Consider the following 14,991-nt stretch of genomic DNA (forward strand, 5'->3'; position numbering starts at 1 on the left):
GCCTAGCTCTGAAACAAGTTTTGATTTCTTAAAGTATTCCCAACTACTGCCCGTGTTTGAAGAGGAGGATGTAGAAACCTTCTTCACAGCCTTTGAGAAGTTGGCAGATCAGCCAAAGTGGCTGGGAGAAGTCTGGACTCTCCTAATGCAAGGTCACTTAAAAGGGAAAGCCTGCAAGGCTTATTCTCTGCAAAAACTCAGCAGGTCGAACAGCATCTGTGGAGAGAAAAACAGAGTGCTTATGACTCATCAGAGAAGAAAAAGAGTCTGAAGAAGAGTCTGAAAAAGAGTCATACGCACTCCTAAGGTTAACTCTGTTTTTCTCTCCACAGATGCTGTCAGACCTGCTGAGTTTTTCCAGTATTTTCTGTTTTTGTTTCAGATTTCCAGAATCCGCGGTATTTTGCTTTTATCTTAAGGTTTATTCCCTATTGCCTGCTGCCAGTTATGAACAGAATAGAGGCTGCAATTCTCAATGTCTATGAACCTGAGGTGCACTGCCAACAGTTCCAAAACTCCATAAAAAAAACCCACTCAAACTTTCCTTAAAATGGAATACACAATCCAAGGGTATGAAAACACACACTTCTTTCCATATAAAACATGCTGATCACAGTAGAGAACACTTATATTCTGTCGGTGACAATGGAGATATGCTGATTTCTAATAGGAAAAGGGAGGATCAGGAGAAAGGGGGCGGAGGAGGAGGAGGGAAAATGTATGTAAGGCAAACAAAAGTGCGTAGTGGAGTTCTCCCAGTAATTTATAGTTTTAAGGGTGAGACCATATAATTAAAAGGTAATTTAATTTAAGCAATTCAGATATTCACACCGTCCAATGTGCTCAATGTGACAATTCCAATTCCAACGCTGGTCGTTGTGCAGCTTCAGCGCTTGGTCCATTTTGCAATGCTGAGCAGATTAGTATCTACCCGCTTGTGCGGATTGCGCGTTGTCTGCCATCTGCGGCCGAAATGTAATAAAATGCAAACGTGTGGCTGTAATCTGTAATCAGTTTCGATTCGACGTTGCTGACGGAGGGGGTTGTCCAGCCGCCGGGCTGCAGCGTTTGATGGAGTAAAGATGTCAGTCAGGACTGGCTTTTACAAGCAAGAATTAAACAAAACGATATGGGAAGTGCCGGAGAGATACCAGAATCTGACTCCCGTTGGATCAGGGGCTTATGGATCTGTCTGGTGAGTAAAATATGTCCTGAACTATAATAGATTCGCTTAATGGGGGATTTATGAGTTTCATGTTGTTTTGTGGCTGTTTTTTTTTTAACCATTATAAGCACATCTTGCAGACTGCTCGATATCCTTTCAAAATTGTGGTTATAAATATCTGGGATTTTTGTTGTTCGCATATGTTCATGTAAAAAATGCTGACCAACGTGGGGATTGATGTTTTAAGTGTACCATAGGAAAGAATGAAAGCAATTTCAGTTAGACTGCGCTTCTTAAAAATTGCAATGACTACTTTATCCGGATAATGGGCTGTATGGGCGTGGTTTGTGCAAGCCAATTTCTCGATGTAAATGTGGGGACACAGTATCGATGCGATCCTGAAAAAAAAGGGGCCTTTTAATATGTGTCTTTTATAATTGCACCGTGTGAGCGGTTAAACAGCGGCTACCCGGTCTCTGTGGTGCACTAGGGCATATTTGCACAAGCAATGAGTCTTCATCTCGCTTTCTTTGGCTGGGCGATGGTGGCACTCATTGTGGCTACACAAGTGACTGTAATCCGTCCTGTCCATTGGGAAAAACCTTTATAAAAATAATTTGATAAGACAAAATTATATCATGGATAATTGCATCTTTTGTGATGATTTGTCTTTTTGTTTTCGCTTTAATTCCCGCAAGGACTCGAATGGTGCTTAGGTTAATGCAAATGGCTTATTAGCCAATTTTATCCTTAATATATTAAACATACAAGTGAAATCTTGAAATATTATTTCAGTAAGTTGAGTAACTGAAGATAGATATTGCATTAGTTGTTTGATTTTTCTATTAGCTGATGATGAGAGCTCCTTGTGCCTAAAATGTGACTTATCTCTCTGATCTATGGTACTACTGGGTATAATCATTCCACATAGTTAGCATGATACAGCACAGAAGGTAGCCAGTCGGTTCATCATGCCTGTGCTGGCTCTTTGAAAGAGCTATCCAATTAATCCCACAACCCCGCCCTTTAACCATACCCTTGCAATTTTTTTCCCCTTCAAGTATATATTCAGTTCCCTTTTGAAAGTCATTATTGAATCTGCTTCCGCCTCCATTCTCATCTTGTCCGATCCTTTTGCCTATTACTTTTAAACTGAACCCTTTGGTTACCTTCTGCCACTGGAAACAGCTTCTCCTTACTCTACCAAAATTCTTCATGATTTTCAATACCTCTATCAAATTCCCTCTTAACTTTCAGTGCTGTAAAATGAAGAACCCCAGTATCTCCAGTCTCCTAACATAAATCTTTCATTGCTGGTAGCGTTCTAGTAAATCTCTTTTCTAAGGCCTTGACATCCTTCCTGAAGTGTGATGCCCAGAATTGAGCACTCCAGCTGAGGTTTAGTGTTTTGTAGCGGTTTAGCATAACTTCCTTTCTTTTGTACTCTATGCCTTTATTAATAAACCAACAGCCAACAATCCTTAATACTTTTTTAATAATCTTCTCAACTTGTCCAACCATCATCAGAGATTTGTGTGCATACATCCCTAAGGTTTTTCTGTTCCTGTGCCCCTGTAAGGTTGTACCATTTAATTCATATTGCCTTTGCTCATTCTTCCTATCAAAATGTATCACTTCAGACTTCTCTGCATTAAATTACATTTGCCACATATCTGCCCATGTTACCAATCTATGCCCTCCTGAAGTCTGTTACTGTGCTCTTCATCGTTCAATACATTTCCAAGTTTTGTGCCATCTGTAAGTTTTGAATTGTCGCCCTGTATAACTAAGCCCAGTCATTAATATATATCAAATCACACTTTGGTTGCACCACCAACTTGTTTATCCTGTCTGTTCGGTAAAGAAGAGTTTTGGTTCAAATTATCAGCAAAAGAAAGGGTTTTGATTAGTTTTATTAGTGACACATTCTCACTCCATGGCACGAACAGTTTTATGGTGGTGCAACACTTTGGGTGGCAAAGAATGATATTCATTTTTCTTATTAGTTCCCAATATGTGGGTATTTCTGGTAAGACCTGTACTTACTGTTCATCTCTAGCTGCCTACAAACTTTAAAGTGGACTCAGAGGTAAAAACAAATTAAATAACAGAAACAACAAGCTTGAAATATATATTTTCACACTGATGCTTTGAGTAGGCCCTCTTTTATTTTGGGTAGATGTTTGATTCAACTGAGCGGCTTGCCAGGTCACTTCAGAGGGCAATCACATGGGCATTGTTTTCAGACTGGGTGAGGATAGCAGGCTTCCCTCCCTGAAGGTCATTAATGAACCCATTGGGCCTTTATGAAAATCTAATATTGACAAGGCTACTTTAATGGATAACAACTTTTTTATTTCTGGATTTTTAAAACTGTGTTCATATTCTCAAAATGCCATGGTGGAATTTAAACTTTAATTCTCTAGATTACACCCCAGGCCTCTGATTACTAGTCCAATAACCAGTGTAAATTAATGTTGCAATAGAGGTAAGTACTGCTGTGTGCTTATTGACTTTGTGTGTTTGATAGTGTGTTTGTCCTATTGGTTGGAGTATAATGTTGTGATGGCCACATGTTAGTGTTCTAATGTAATTCACATATACATCCCTGAAACGGATAGGCCAGAGGCTTCACTAATAGCTTTGGTTATTTTTTGGAATTATTTTTTTCTGGTCTCTTTAAACCTTTAACTTTCTGGTACTAAGTATTGTGAGAGGCTATTTTAGTTCCTGGTCATAATTCTTATGGCATGCATATGTGCCAGAAATTCATTTTAATTAGGTAATTAGTATTAATTCAGCAACATGACTTAGTGCCACTAAATTTAGTTGAACTTGGGTGTCACAGCGTTTAGAATTGTGCTTCATGTCTGCTCTATCTCAAATGCAAACAGTACAAATAGAATTTAGCATTTCAAGCATTTAGAAATTGTAAAACAAAATTCCATGTGCATTGAGTGACTGGAATAAAACTGTTTATTTCCCTCTAATGCACTGGGCACACCAAAATAAAATGAATGTTATGTGTCCTTTGTGAAATGCCTTACCTGTAACAGGATTAAAATGCATTTCATGCACAAATGCAATAACTGAGGTTCTTTTCTTATTTTTCAATTATGATTCCTCAAGTAGTTCAATATAAATCAAATATCGAATCTGATTACAAAGCTTCTTACTGAGAAAAAGGTTTACTTCCAGGAACATAAATGGGTCATAATTTGCTGTAGGACTCGATCTAAAGCTGTCTTGTTAGACTTGCCCTTGCCTGTTTATTCTCAGTGATATTTTGTGCTCCAAATTGCTGAAATTGCAAACTGATGTAGAGAGAGAAAATGGACATCTGGGACCTGAGCGAATTGGACAAGGAACTAGATCTCTCCTTAACCAATCAGATTGAAGGTATGTGAAATTTGCAGTGCAAGGACTGAGAAGGAAGTGGCAATTAGAGTGAGTGAAATCCTTGTCAAATCAGATACGGAAAGGGAAAGAAATATTAGATTAAGGGAGGGAGAAAAAAGAGATAGAAGGGAAAAGAGAAAAAAATACATTTTTATAATATCCAGCAACAATTAAAACCTCAAGGAAGGAGACTCCACACATAATTATTTTCGGTGCCAGAGTAGTTCACTGGTAGTAATTAACAATTAGCATATTGTTAAAAGAATCTTTGGCAACTAATCTAGTCTTAATTAAATATGGGTATATTATAAATGGCTTAAAAATAGGCTTGTGTCAATTGAGATCAGCTCTAACTTTCTATGGTGACTTTAGTTCATTTCCATTGCTCAAGTACAACAACTTCACACCGATCATTACATTTCAATGCTGAGACAATGAATGAGATGGTGTTTTCGAGAAGCTAACAGCAGAGCAGCACATCTCCAGCAGCAACTTTTGGATTCTAATTACAACAACAACTTGTATTTCTGTAGAGCATTTAACGTATTAAAACATCCTAGGGCATTTCACAGGAGTATTATTAGCAAAATTTGACACTGAGCCATATAAGACAATAGATGATCAAACGCTTGGTCAAAGATGTAGGTTTTAAGGAGTGTCTTAAATGAAGAAAGGGAAGTGGAGAGGTGTAGGCAGGGAATTCCAGATGTTCGGGCCCAGGTAACTGAAAGCACCACCACCGATAGGGCAATTAAAATTGAAGATATCCAAGAGTCTGCAATTAGATGTGCTACATAATCCTCCAAGATATGTGCTGGAGGAGATTATACAGTGAGGGGTGAGGCAATGGCCGGATTTGAAAACAACGATGAGAATTTTAACATTGAGATTCTGCTTAACCCGAAACTAGTGTAGGTCAGCAAGTATGGGTGATAGGTGAAGGAGATTTGGTGCAAGTAAAGACATATAGAGCAGAGTTTTGGATGCCCTCAAGTTTATGGAGAGTAGAATGTGGAAGGCCAGCCAGTGCATTGGAATTGTCAAAAACAAGAGGTAACAAAGGCATAGATGAGGATTTTAGCAGCGGATGAACTGAGGCTGGATGGTGTCAGGTAATGTTATGGAAGTGGATATCGGCAGTCTTAGTGATGATGTGGATGTATGGCTCAATGCTGATCTTGGGGCCAGATATATTACCAAGGTTGCAAACAGTCTGTTCCAGCCTTCTATAGGTGCCAGGGAGAGGATTGGTGTCTGTAACTGGGGAAAGGAGTTGTCAAAGGATTCGAAGACAATTGCTTCATCCTTTATTTAATTGGAGGAAATTTCTGCTTATCCGGTACTGAATGTTGGCTAACAATCCAATAATTTAGCAACAGTAGAGGAGTCGAGGGAAGTGTGAGCTGGGTGTCATGTACAAACTAACACTGTTTTCGGATGATATCACCATGGATCAACATTTCTGCATTTAATAGTGCATCTGCCCTCACCTGAATTTGCTGTAAGATTTGTCCACAATTATTTTGACAGCAAATTATGGTCCATTACCCTGGACAAATACTAGCATGTTCCAAGCGTTGTGCTATATCATCATATGTTGTTTAAAACTATTATATTAAAATTTCACATAATAACACGTGCTTTTAATTTAGAAAACTGTCTAGAAATAAGGAAAACATTGCAGAAGGTGCCAATCAACATCAGGTGAACTAACACAGAAGCATAACTTGCAAGCGTATTACAGCTTTATCAGCATTTATTAGAGAAAAGATAAATGCATGTTTTGGCTGAGTTCCATTCATCAGGATTAAGGTAGTTCTGTGCTGAAGCAAAAGAGCATGGTTTATAAAAGCCGAAGTAAAAGTTGAAGTAGCAAAAGACCAAACAGCTCTGAAGTTCTACTGACTGCAGCCAATATCACTGTGTATAGAAGGGACACAGGCTATTGGGGGATGTGTCATTTAGTTACTGTGGCCTCCCAGAACTTATTTGATTGCCTTCAGGGATAGGGGAAGAAATTGCCTTTCCCCAATATTGACCTGGGGTTTGGCAGCAGGTTGGCTGGGCGGGGCAGTAGGTGTTGATAAGTTATGCATAATGGATCTACATGTTTTTTTCCCTGTCTGCCATTTTCATATGCTTATAAAATTTTCTCAGTGCTTGTTGTATTTGAATTACAAACAATACATGTTGCTAGAACAAATTAGTGAAAGTCATTTGTGATTGTGATATTGTTAGAAGTATATTCACTTCTGGCTGCCTCCCGTATCCTACCCTACGTAAAATTTAGGCCATCCAAAACTGCCGCATGTGTCTTAACTTGCAGCAAGTCCCGTTCCCCTATCACCCCTGTGCTCACTGACCTACATTGGCTCCCAGTCATACAACGCCTTGACTTCAAAATTCTCATCCTTGTTTTCAACTCTCTCCATGGCCTAGCCCCCTCCCTTTCTCTGTAATCCCCTCCAACCCACAATCCTCTGAGATATCCGCGATCCTCTGATTCTGGTCTCTTCTGCATTGCCAATTATAATTGCTCCAACATTGGTGGCTGTACCTTTAGTTGCCTAGGCCCCAACTCTGGAATTCCCTTCCTACACCTCTCTGCCTTTCTACCTTGCTTTCCACCTTTAAGACACTCCTTAAAACCTAACTTACCACTTTGATCAAGTTTTTGATCATCTGACCTAATAGCTCCCTAATGTGGCTCTGTGTCCTATTTTGTTTCATGAGGCTTTTGTGAAGCACATTGTAACGTTTCATTGTAATAATATATAAATATAAATTGTTATACAAATGTGTGTTAAAGTGGGGTCAGAGATTCCCATAGGCAATCCGAGTGGGGTAAATTCAGTGTCTGATCTTGCCGATATTTTCATGTAATCCAATGAGAAGTTAAGAAAAAACAGCATCTGCAGCATTTTGCTTTTGTATTTTTAAAAATTAGGTTATTTATATAAGTTGATAATTCACAACAAAATTTCAAATGCAAATGGCATTAATGTTCTGTGCTGCAGAATGCAAGGAAGCACTCTCAATTTGTTATCACTTGGGGAGCTTTCCAATCTCAGCTGCACCTTCAGCTAACATCGAGCGAATATTAGAGAAAGATATAGGGCAAGTCTGTCAGGGCTGTTGTTGCACACCGCCCAATTCAACAATGCAATTGCCACAGATATTTCTTCAAGTACCAAAACATAGAAGTCTAACCTTTGGTTGCTCTGCAGGATTATAATTGTTAATAATTTAAATTTAAAATAAATAGCAAGAAATAGCTGGCACCCTCAAAGAAGCAGTCAGCCTCCTGTTATATTTGGTCAGGGCTTCAATCACACGTTTGAACATCATTTTGAGGAAATTACGGGAGGGATGAAGGTATTTGCTTTGTTGCAACCCAGTCACCAGTGCAGCGCTAGGCTGAATTCACCACATGTGCTTAGCACTGATACTCAGTGCCTTTCTAAACCTAATATTGATGCCTCATCATCAGGTGAACCAATAAATATATAATTTATTAGAAGGAAAGCCCCAGTGCCGAAAGATTCAAACTAACATATTGCATATTTTCTAATGGGTAATTATGAAGTACCGTAGCAGATGTATGGGAGCATGTTAATGTTATACAAATGTGTAACACCAGAAGATTTCGAAAAAGAAAGTACTAAATAACTTATCCCCTTTGTTTCAACTTTATGTGATCATTAGGAAATATGAAATTAATAAGGTGACATAATCCTGTACAAATCATCACCTGAGCTAGAGTGGAAGGGACCCATTACATGAATTGTAACTGAACATGGACAGCATTGGACAGTGGCACTGACTATTGTAGCATTGGTGCACTGCTAGGGAATGGAGAGAAACAAATTTGTTCTAGAAATTGAATTGCGTAAATTAGTTGCCTAAGGGCTCAGTATGGCAGGCAGTTTGCACCTTACTCTGTGCTGCAAGTGCACTTACAGCCATATTGGTTGCAACTCCTCCGTAGGTGTCCAGGGTGTATGCCTGAAACTGGCATTTCGCCCACGTTGCTAACGCAAAGGTGGCGGGTCTGCCATCTGTTTCAGGCTCCTTAGCGAAGTTGAACAATGAGTGATCGCTGCAGGACCCAATACATGCTGTGGTCAGGTCTTTCAGGGGCTCAGCAAGTGAGCCAGCTGGCCTTAAAGTGACTGCATGGAGGCTGCCATTACAAATGTAAATTTTGAGTAATTTTTACTTTTATTGTGGGACCAGGAGGAGCACAGTTGTTCCTTCCAATTGAACATTTAACCTGTGCACCACTGCGGGTCACGACTTGCCACCTTGCTTCCCCTAACTCCCACCATGAGAATCTTTTGGTTCACAGCCAACTGTAGTATAAGGGTCTGGCACATAAAGAGTTAACATGGGACTGAATACTGTACCGCACACACAGTGATGTAAGAGAACACATGACCCACACCTAGGGGTCAGTGTAGCATTCGACAGAGCCGTGTGCAGGGCAAACATGGAGACAGCTCTTAGCTTGAATCTTTTACTGTACCTATGTTTATATTTTCTAGTTATTCAAAAATATTCATTGTCTAAATACCTAAGATTATGAATACCTTAATAGGACCTACTGAGCTACAACCAACACCTTACAACACCAACGTCCTAGCTGGCCAATCTTGCTGCATCCTCAGTAAATGCTGAACTGTCTCAATCATGCTTTAAATGAAATATGCTAAATATACTGCCATATCAGTGAACATATATGATGCATTTTTAAACAAAAGCATGTCATTTGAATTCGGAGAGTAGCTGCATTGTGGGCCATTTTGTTCCCAGCGGAGGAAGGCATGGTTTACAGACTATCCCTATGTGTTTGGAGCAGTATCTTGATTTTGTTTAGGCTTCTGTGAAATTTTCCAACAACATCTGCAGGATGGGACAGCAGGGATCCACCCATTCAGAAACATAGAAACCCGGAGGTGGAGAATTGCTTCGGTTTCTATGAGCAGCTAGATTGCAGTTGCATTGGTGAAGCTTTCCTCTGGTATTTTAAATTGTTCCTTTTTAGGAATTTGCAACTTTGCTAGAAATCTTCACAGGCACATTTGCAATACCACGAAACATAGAGATGACAGGAGTCTGAAAGTCCTTTTTATGATCCCCATAGAGACCGATAACTTTTAAAAAGAGATATGAATTTCCCAGTGACCGAAGCAAAGGATCACACAACAAGGTTTCACATTTTGAGATTTTTGCTATAACAATCAACATTGACTAAATATTAGTTGATAGACAACCAATACATTAAACTACAGAATAGGTAATTTCCATTAATTCTTAACATAACCGAAAACCCCGTGCCACGATTATACATTATACTGCACTCTTAGCTGAAAAGAAGTCTTGTGTTTAAAGTTCCTAAGCTGCTCCCAGCTTTAACAGGATCTCTTCCCCCTGCCCACCAGGATAAATCTTTGTGCCCTTTTAAACAAAGCCTCCACTCAATCTTCTGGACGTCTTTTGGCAACTCCTTGGTCTTTTACTCTCCACAAGCTTTGTTTCTTCAAACTGGGAATCTGTCCTCACTTTGTTTGGTGTTAACCCCAAAACAGTGCTATTTTCCTGCTTGGCATAGCAGCACCTGTTGTGGGTCGTCTTCCTCAAATGTCTCTATCTGACTGACTCTGAGAGTCTGTGGGCGGAATTTTACGGCCCCGTCACAGCAAGGGTGGGGCCAGAAAATGAAGGGGGCCATTCAAAACTCCATTGAAAATCCTGTCGGCTGGAGGGGGTCAGAAAATTCCGCCCAGTGTGTCTGTATGCAGCAAGGCAAGCTGCCTCCTCCTCTTCTGTCAAGGTGTTAAAAATTACACCTTACTTTCAATAAGTTTTGACTTGAGTTCCTGCCTCCATAGCAAGCAGGTCACATGGGTTTGTCTCCAGGCATATTTCATTCGAGGTTACATCCTCCTCTCCAAACTATAACATTTTACCTTGCATTAAAGGAAACAGTTGAAAATGTAACTGTCGTAACAACCTAGTGAAATAAATATTTGCCTTCCTAAATCCTGGATCTGCCTTTCCAGAAGTAATACATTACTGCTTGGATAATTTGAAGCCAAACACAACTGATAGATAAACATGCAAAGTTCTTCCATCATCTACTCATAGTTCACAAAAGGACATTGTAACTTTTTGTTGCCTAATATATCTTTATTTTTTGTAGTCAAATTACTAGGTTATGAGTTTTGATTTTTAACAATGAGATAATATGCACTCCTAGAAAGTTTAAAGTATTTAAAAACAATAAAGAAATTATTAAAGTTAGATGATTAGGCCGCAGAAGGGAGTATGTATCAGTATTTCTGCTGATTAATGATAAGAATGATTGTGTGCACTCAAAAGCCTTCTTGCCTAGAAGCAAGAAGTATTTCTTCTGAATCCCAGCTTTTGGTTAAAAATGCAAGTGGAGAGATTTTTATAATCTGTTAATGTACAAATGAAGGAGAAACAAAAGATAGTTTTACGCCTTTCACTACAAGTAGGTGCACTAACACCAGGAAGTACTTCAAGACAAGTGCTGATGGGCATCATTCACTGAAACAATGTGAACAGTATTTTTGGCAAAGGTTCATCACCTTCTCCTATGTGTTTCTTAAAGGCATGTGGCTAGAAGCTAATATCCAATCTGTTTTAAATATTTTGTTATAGATTCTCAGCTCCACCATAACAATCTTGTGAAGGTCATTAACATAGGGAGAGGCAACACCATTATTTGGAAGAGAATTCTCATCTAAACAAACCACTGAAGGCCTAAAATAACTGCCTGGGATGTTTGCAGATTTCGACACTCAAGTGTTTAAGGGTAGCGGAGTATAGAAGTTGGTTTCAAATTCATAAATTTGAGAAGGGAAAGTGTAAAATATTTGGCAAGGGACCAAGTACACATTGTTTTGCTTAACTACTGCAAAGCATAAAGCACAATGTACAAGATGTCATTAGTTTCTCTTATAAAACAAAAGCTGTCATTATTTTCCTTAAATTAGTATTAATAAATGGAAGAGTCACATTAACGGCCATTCACCTCTGGGGCTTCAATTTGAACCAGGCCTCAATAGTGGTTACCTCTGTCTAATGGATGTCAGTCCCCACAGGTTAAGCATGCCCAAACAGACCCAGGATTGCGCAGTGCGAATTATGAAGTCTGAGATGGAAAGTGCCCTAGGTACAACAGCAAGCCTACACGGCCATTTTTTAAACAAGAAAAAACAGGTGGTTGTTTTCTGCAAAATGACAGGAAGCCTGAAAAACACGTCAAATGAAGGGGCTAGAATGGCCAAGCCCGCACTTCATCTGCCATGGGAACTTTGGAGCTCACTCTTGTATGCTGCACGGTGCTTTATTTTATATTAGCCCTTGTGGGCATCAGCATTGCAAAGCAGCTTTGTTTACCAGACTTAAGTTTCATTAAACAGGAACCTCTGTTACCAGATGGCTGAATATCTGGTTTCCTTTTATAGCACTGCCACTTTTCTCTTTGTTCTTCAGGTCATGAATATTCTTGTGGTTGTCAGCTATCTTCACATGGTACACCAATGAATGTGCACAGAAAAAAATCTGACCTTTACGCCCACCAAGCTTGTGTGCAGACTACAAACTTTCACATCTGGGATTATTGTATTGAATTTTTTTAAAAGGTCATACTATTCATTCAAAATAAAGGAGGAGAAATTTGGCTTCTGCACTAACAAGGCAGTTATTCGATGAAATGAATGTTCTGTGCATCTGCCCATGTCGGCCTAAGGCATAGAGGCAGCTAGTTGTTGGCACCTGCAGATAGGTATCCTGATACACCTCGCCAGATGGGGACTGGCTCTGAATCCCATTAAATATCTACAGCGCTGCTGCACCCAATCATTAATGATAATGCACAGTTAAGAACCTAATGAGATGAGTAGGGGGGTCCTTGCTTTCTCAACAATGGTGGAGTCCAGCACAGACATGCAAAAGACAAGGCTGACGCATTTGTTGGCATCTTCAGCACAAATTGTCAAGAGGATGATTCTCCTTGGCTTCCCCCCCGGATCCCCCACCATTACAGATGCTAGTCATCAACCAATTTGATTCATACCATGTGACATCAGGAAAAGATCGAGCACACTGGATACAGCAATGGTTATGGCCCCTGACCTTGGCTTTAGTGCCGAGGACCTGTGCTGAAGAACTAGCCACAAAACTACCAAACTGTTCTACTAAAGCTAGAACTCCGGCATCTACCCAGTAATTTTAACATTGTCCAGATTTGTCCATTCCACTTAAAGCAGGCCAAATCCAAACCAGGCAATGACTGCCCTATTGGCCGACTTTGAATTATCAGCAAAGTTATGAAAGGAATCATCAACAGTGCTGTGAAGTGGATCCACCAATAACCTGCTTACTGATGCTTTTGTCTGGGCTCTGCCATAACCCCCTTATCTTCAGACCTCATTACTGCGTTGGTTCAAATACGGACATGGGGTGAATTTCAGAGGTGAGGGGAGAGTAAATGCCCTTGGCATTAAAGCAGCATTTGACCGAGCGTGGCATCAAGAAACCCTAATATAACTGGTCAGTGTGGATCAGGGGGGAAAACGGTCAGGTGGCTAGAGTCATACCAATTCTTTGTTCCTGGAGTCAGGCATAAAGGAAGATCATTGGCTTTTAACAATTACAATCATCTCAGCCCAAGGACAGTGTTGCAGGAGTTCCTCAGTGTCCAAGCCCTGAGTATCTTTAGTACTTAATCAATAACCTTTCTTCCATCATAAGGTCAGATGTGGGGCTGTTTGTTGATGATTGTACAGTGTTCAGTTCCATTCACAATTACTCAGATGATGAAGCAGTCCTCCAGGCCAATATGCAGCAAGACCTGGACAATATGCAGGCTTGGACTGATAAATGACAAGTAACATTGTGCCACACAAGTGTCAAGCAATGACCATCCCTAACAAAAGAGGTTGTCCAATGAATATGGACCTTCCAGTGACATTACCATCACCAATTCCCCACCATCAATATCCTAGGATCGTCATTGTCCAGGAACTTAGCTATATAAACTCAAGCCACATAAATACTGTGGTTGCTGAAACAGACTAGAGGCTGGGTATGCTGTGGTGAGTGGCTCACCACTTGACTAGTCAAAGCCTGCCCACCAGCTGCATGACACAATTGAGTATGGTGGTAGACAATCCACATCTACTTGGTTAAGTGCAGCTGAAGATGCAATGACATGCTCAAACCTAAATATCAACCAGTGTACCATGTCTGCAATGTATAGTATTTGCAGAATGCCTCACTGGCTTTGTGACAATTCAGCTTTCAACTATTGCGCACTCTCCTTCCTGTCTTCCTCCCTTGGTCCCTCATTAGGAAATCTTGACCGAAAAGTCAGGGACAACCCCACTTTGGCCGAGTATGGAAGCCTCAACTGAAGCTTACATTGATCTGGCACTTAATGACTGCAGTCAAAGCTTCTGGTTCTCAAAGATATCCAATCAGAGGACCAGCAACTCTCCAGTTCCAGCAGCACCATCAAGTGTGGTGGCCACAGCTGGAACTACAGTCAGCCCCAGGCAGGCCACCCTGGAGGAGGGCCCGAAGTGCAGATAAGTCAGGTCAGGCTCTCCAGGGTTAATCAGGCAGGTCCTGGCAACGGGGTGGGTGTGGGGGGAGGTGGGGAGGATGAGGTGTTGGTTGTGAGGGCAGGGTGGGGACCTTTTTGCTGATGCAACTCTTGTCAGTGGGTGTTGGGAGGGGGGCCTGTGGGCTGCAGGTGTTGTAAGAGTTTGGTGCCTCACTAAGAGGCCTGGAGGCTTGTGTGGTTGAACATTCAGTGGTTATTTACAATTCATAATTATGTGCGTCTCCAAGGTATATCCCTGACTAGGGAGTATTACCATGCTGATTTCTGCTAGACTACTGTTGTACTCAGCTCACTATCATGTGAATCTCTACATCATGCTGCGGGTGGTACTGTTCTCCTATCCTTGCTATGCCGAACACCCTTATGCTGCATCAGAGGGTGCCCGATCATGAACGTCCCGCCCAGCCGTGGTCCCGCAAGGAGGCTGTCAGGGTTTAGCTGGTGGTCTCCTCATGTGGCAAAATGCCTAGCTGCAGGAAGAAGCCCTTAATTGCCACTTTAAGTGCCTCAATTTGCCTAAGGGTGATCAGGCCGTCTGCCACCTACCCCCTTCCAGTGGCAGTGGGAAGGCGACAAGCATCCCATCCTTCACCATCCCACTCAATTTTACACTCCCTCACTCCTCCCAGCATGCTCCCTAAGGCGCTGTAAAATCCCAGCCCTTGACATCAATTCCAAATATAGACTACCTCTAGCATGAGTAAGTTTTGTTTTTTTAAGCTTCTTTTCCCATTCATTGTGCCATTTTCAGATTAGCAAAACTGACATC

The 14,991-nt window shown here is 40.8% G+C and overlaps 1 protein-coding gene across 1 annotated transcript in view; it reads left to right on the plus strand.

Moving 5' to 3' along the window:
* The first annotated feature begins 698 nt into the window (after positions 1 to 698).
* The window catches only part of LOC144687345 (mitogen-activated protein kinase 11-like), a 51,284-nt gene continuing 36,991 nt past the window's right edge, over positions 699 to 14,991 (plus strand). Inside the window, exon 1 of the mRNA XM_078553334.1 lies at positions 699 to 1,195. Coding sequence (XP_078409460.1) covers positions 1,083 to 1,195 — 113 coding nt within the window. The 5' untranslated portion in view covers positions 699 to 1,082. The remainder of the gene's footprint in view (positions 1,196 to 14,991) is intronic.

This window comes from Cetorhinus maximus, chromosome 12 (assembly GCF_964194155.1).
Source record: "Cetorhinus maximus chromosome 12, sCetMax3.hap1.1, whole genome shotgun sequence".
Classification (NCBI taxonomy): domain Eukaryota; kingdom Metazoa; phylum Chordata; class Chondrichthyes; order Lamniformes; family Cetorhinidae; genus Cetorhinus; species Cetorhinus maximus.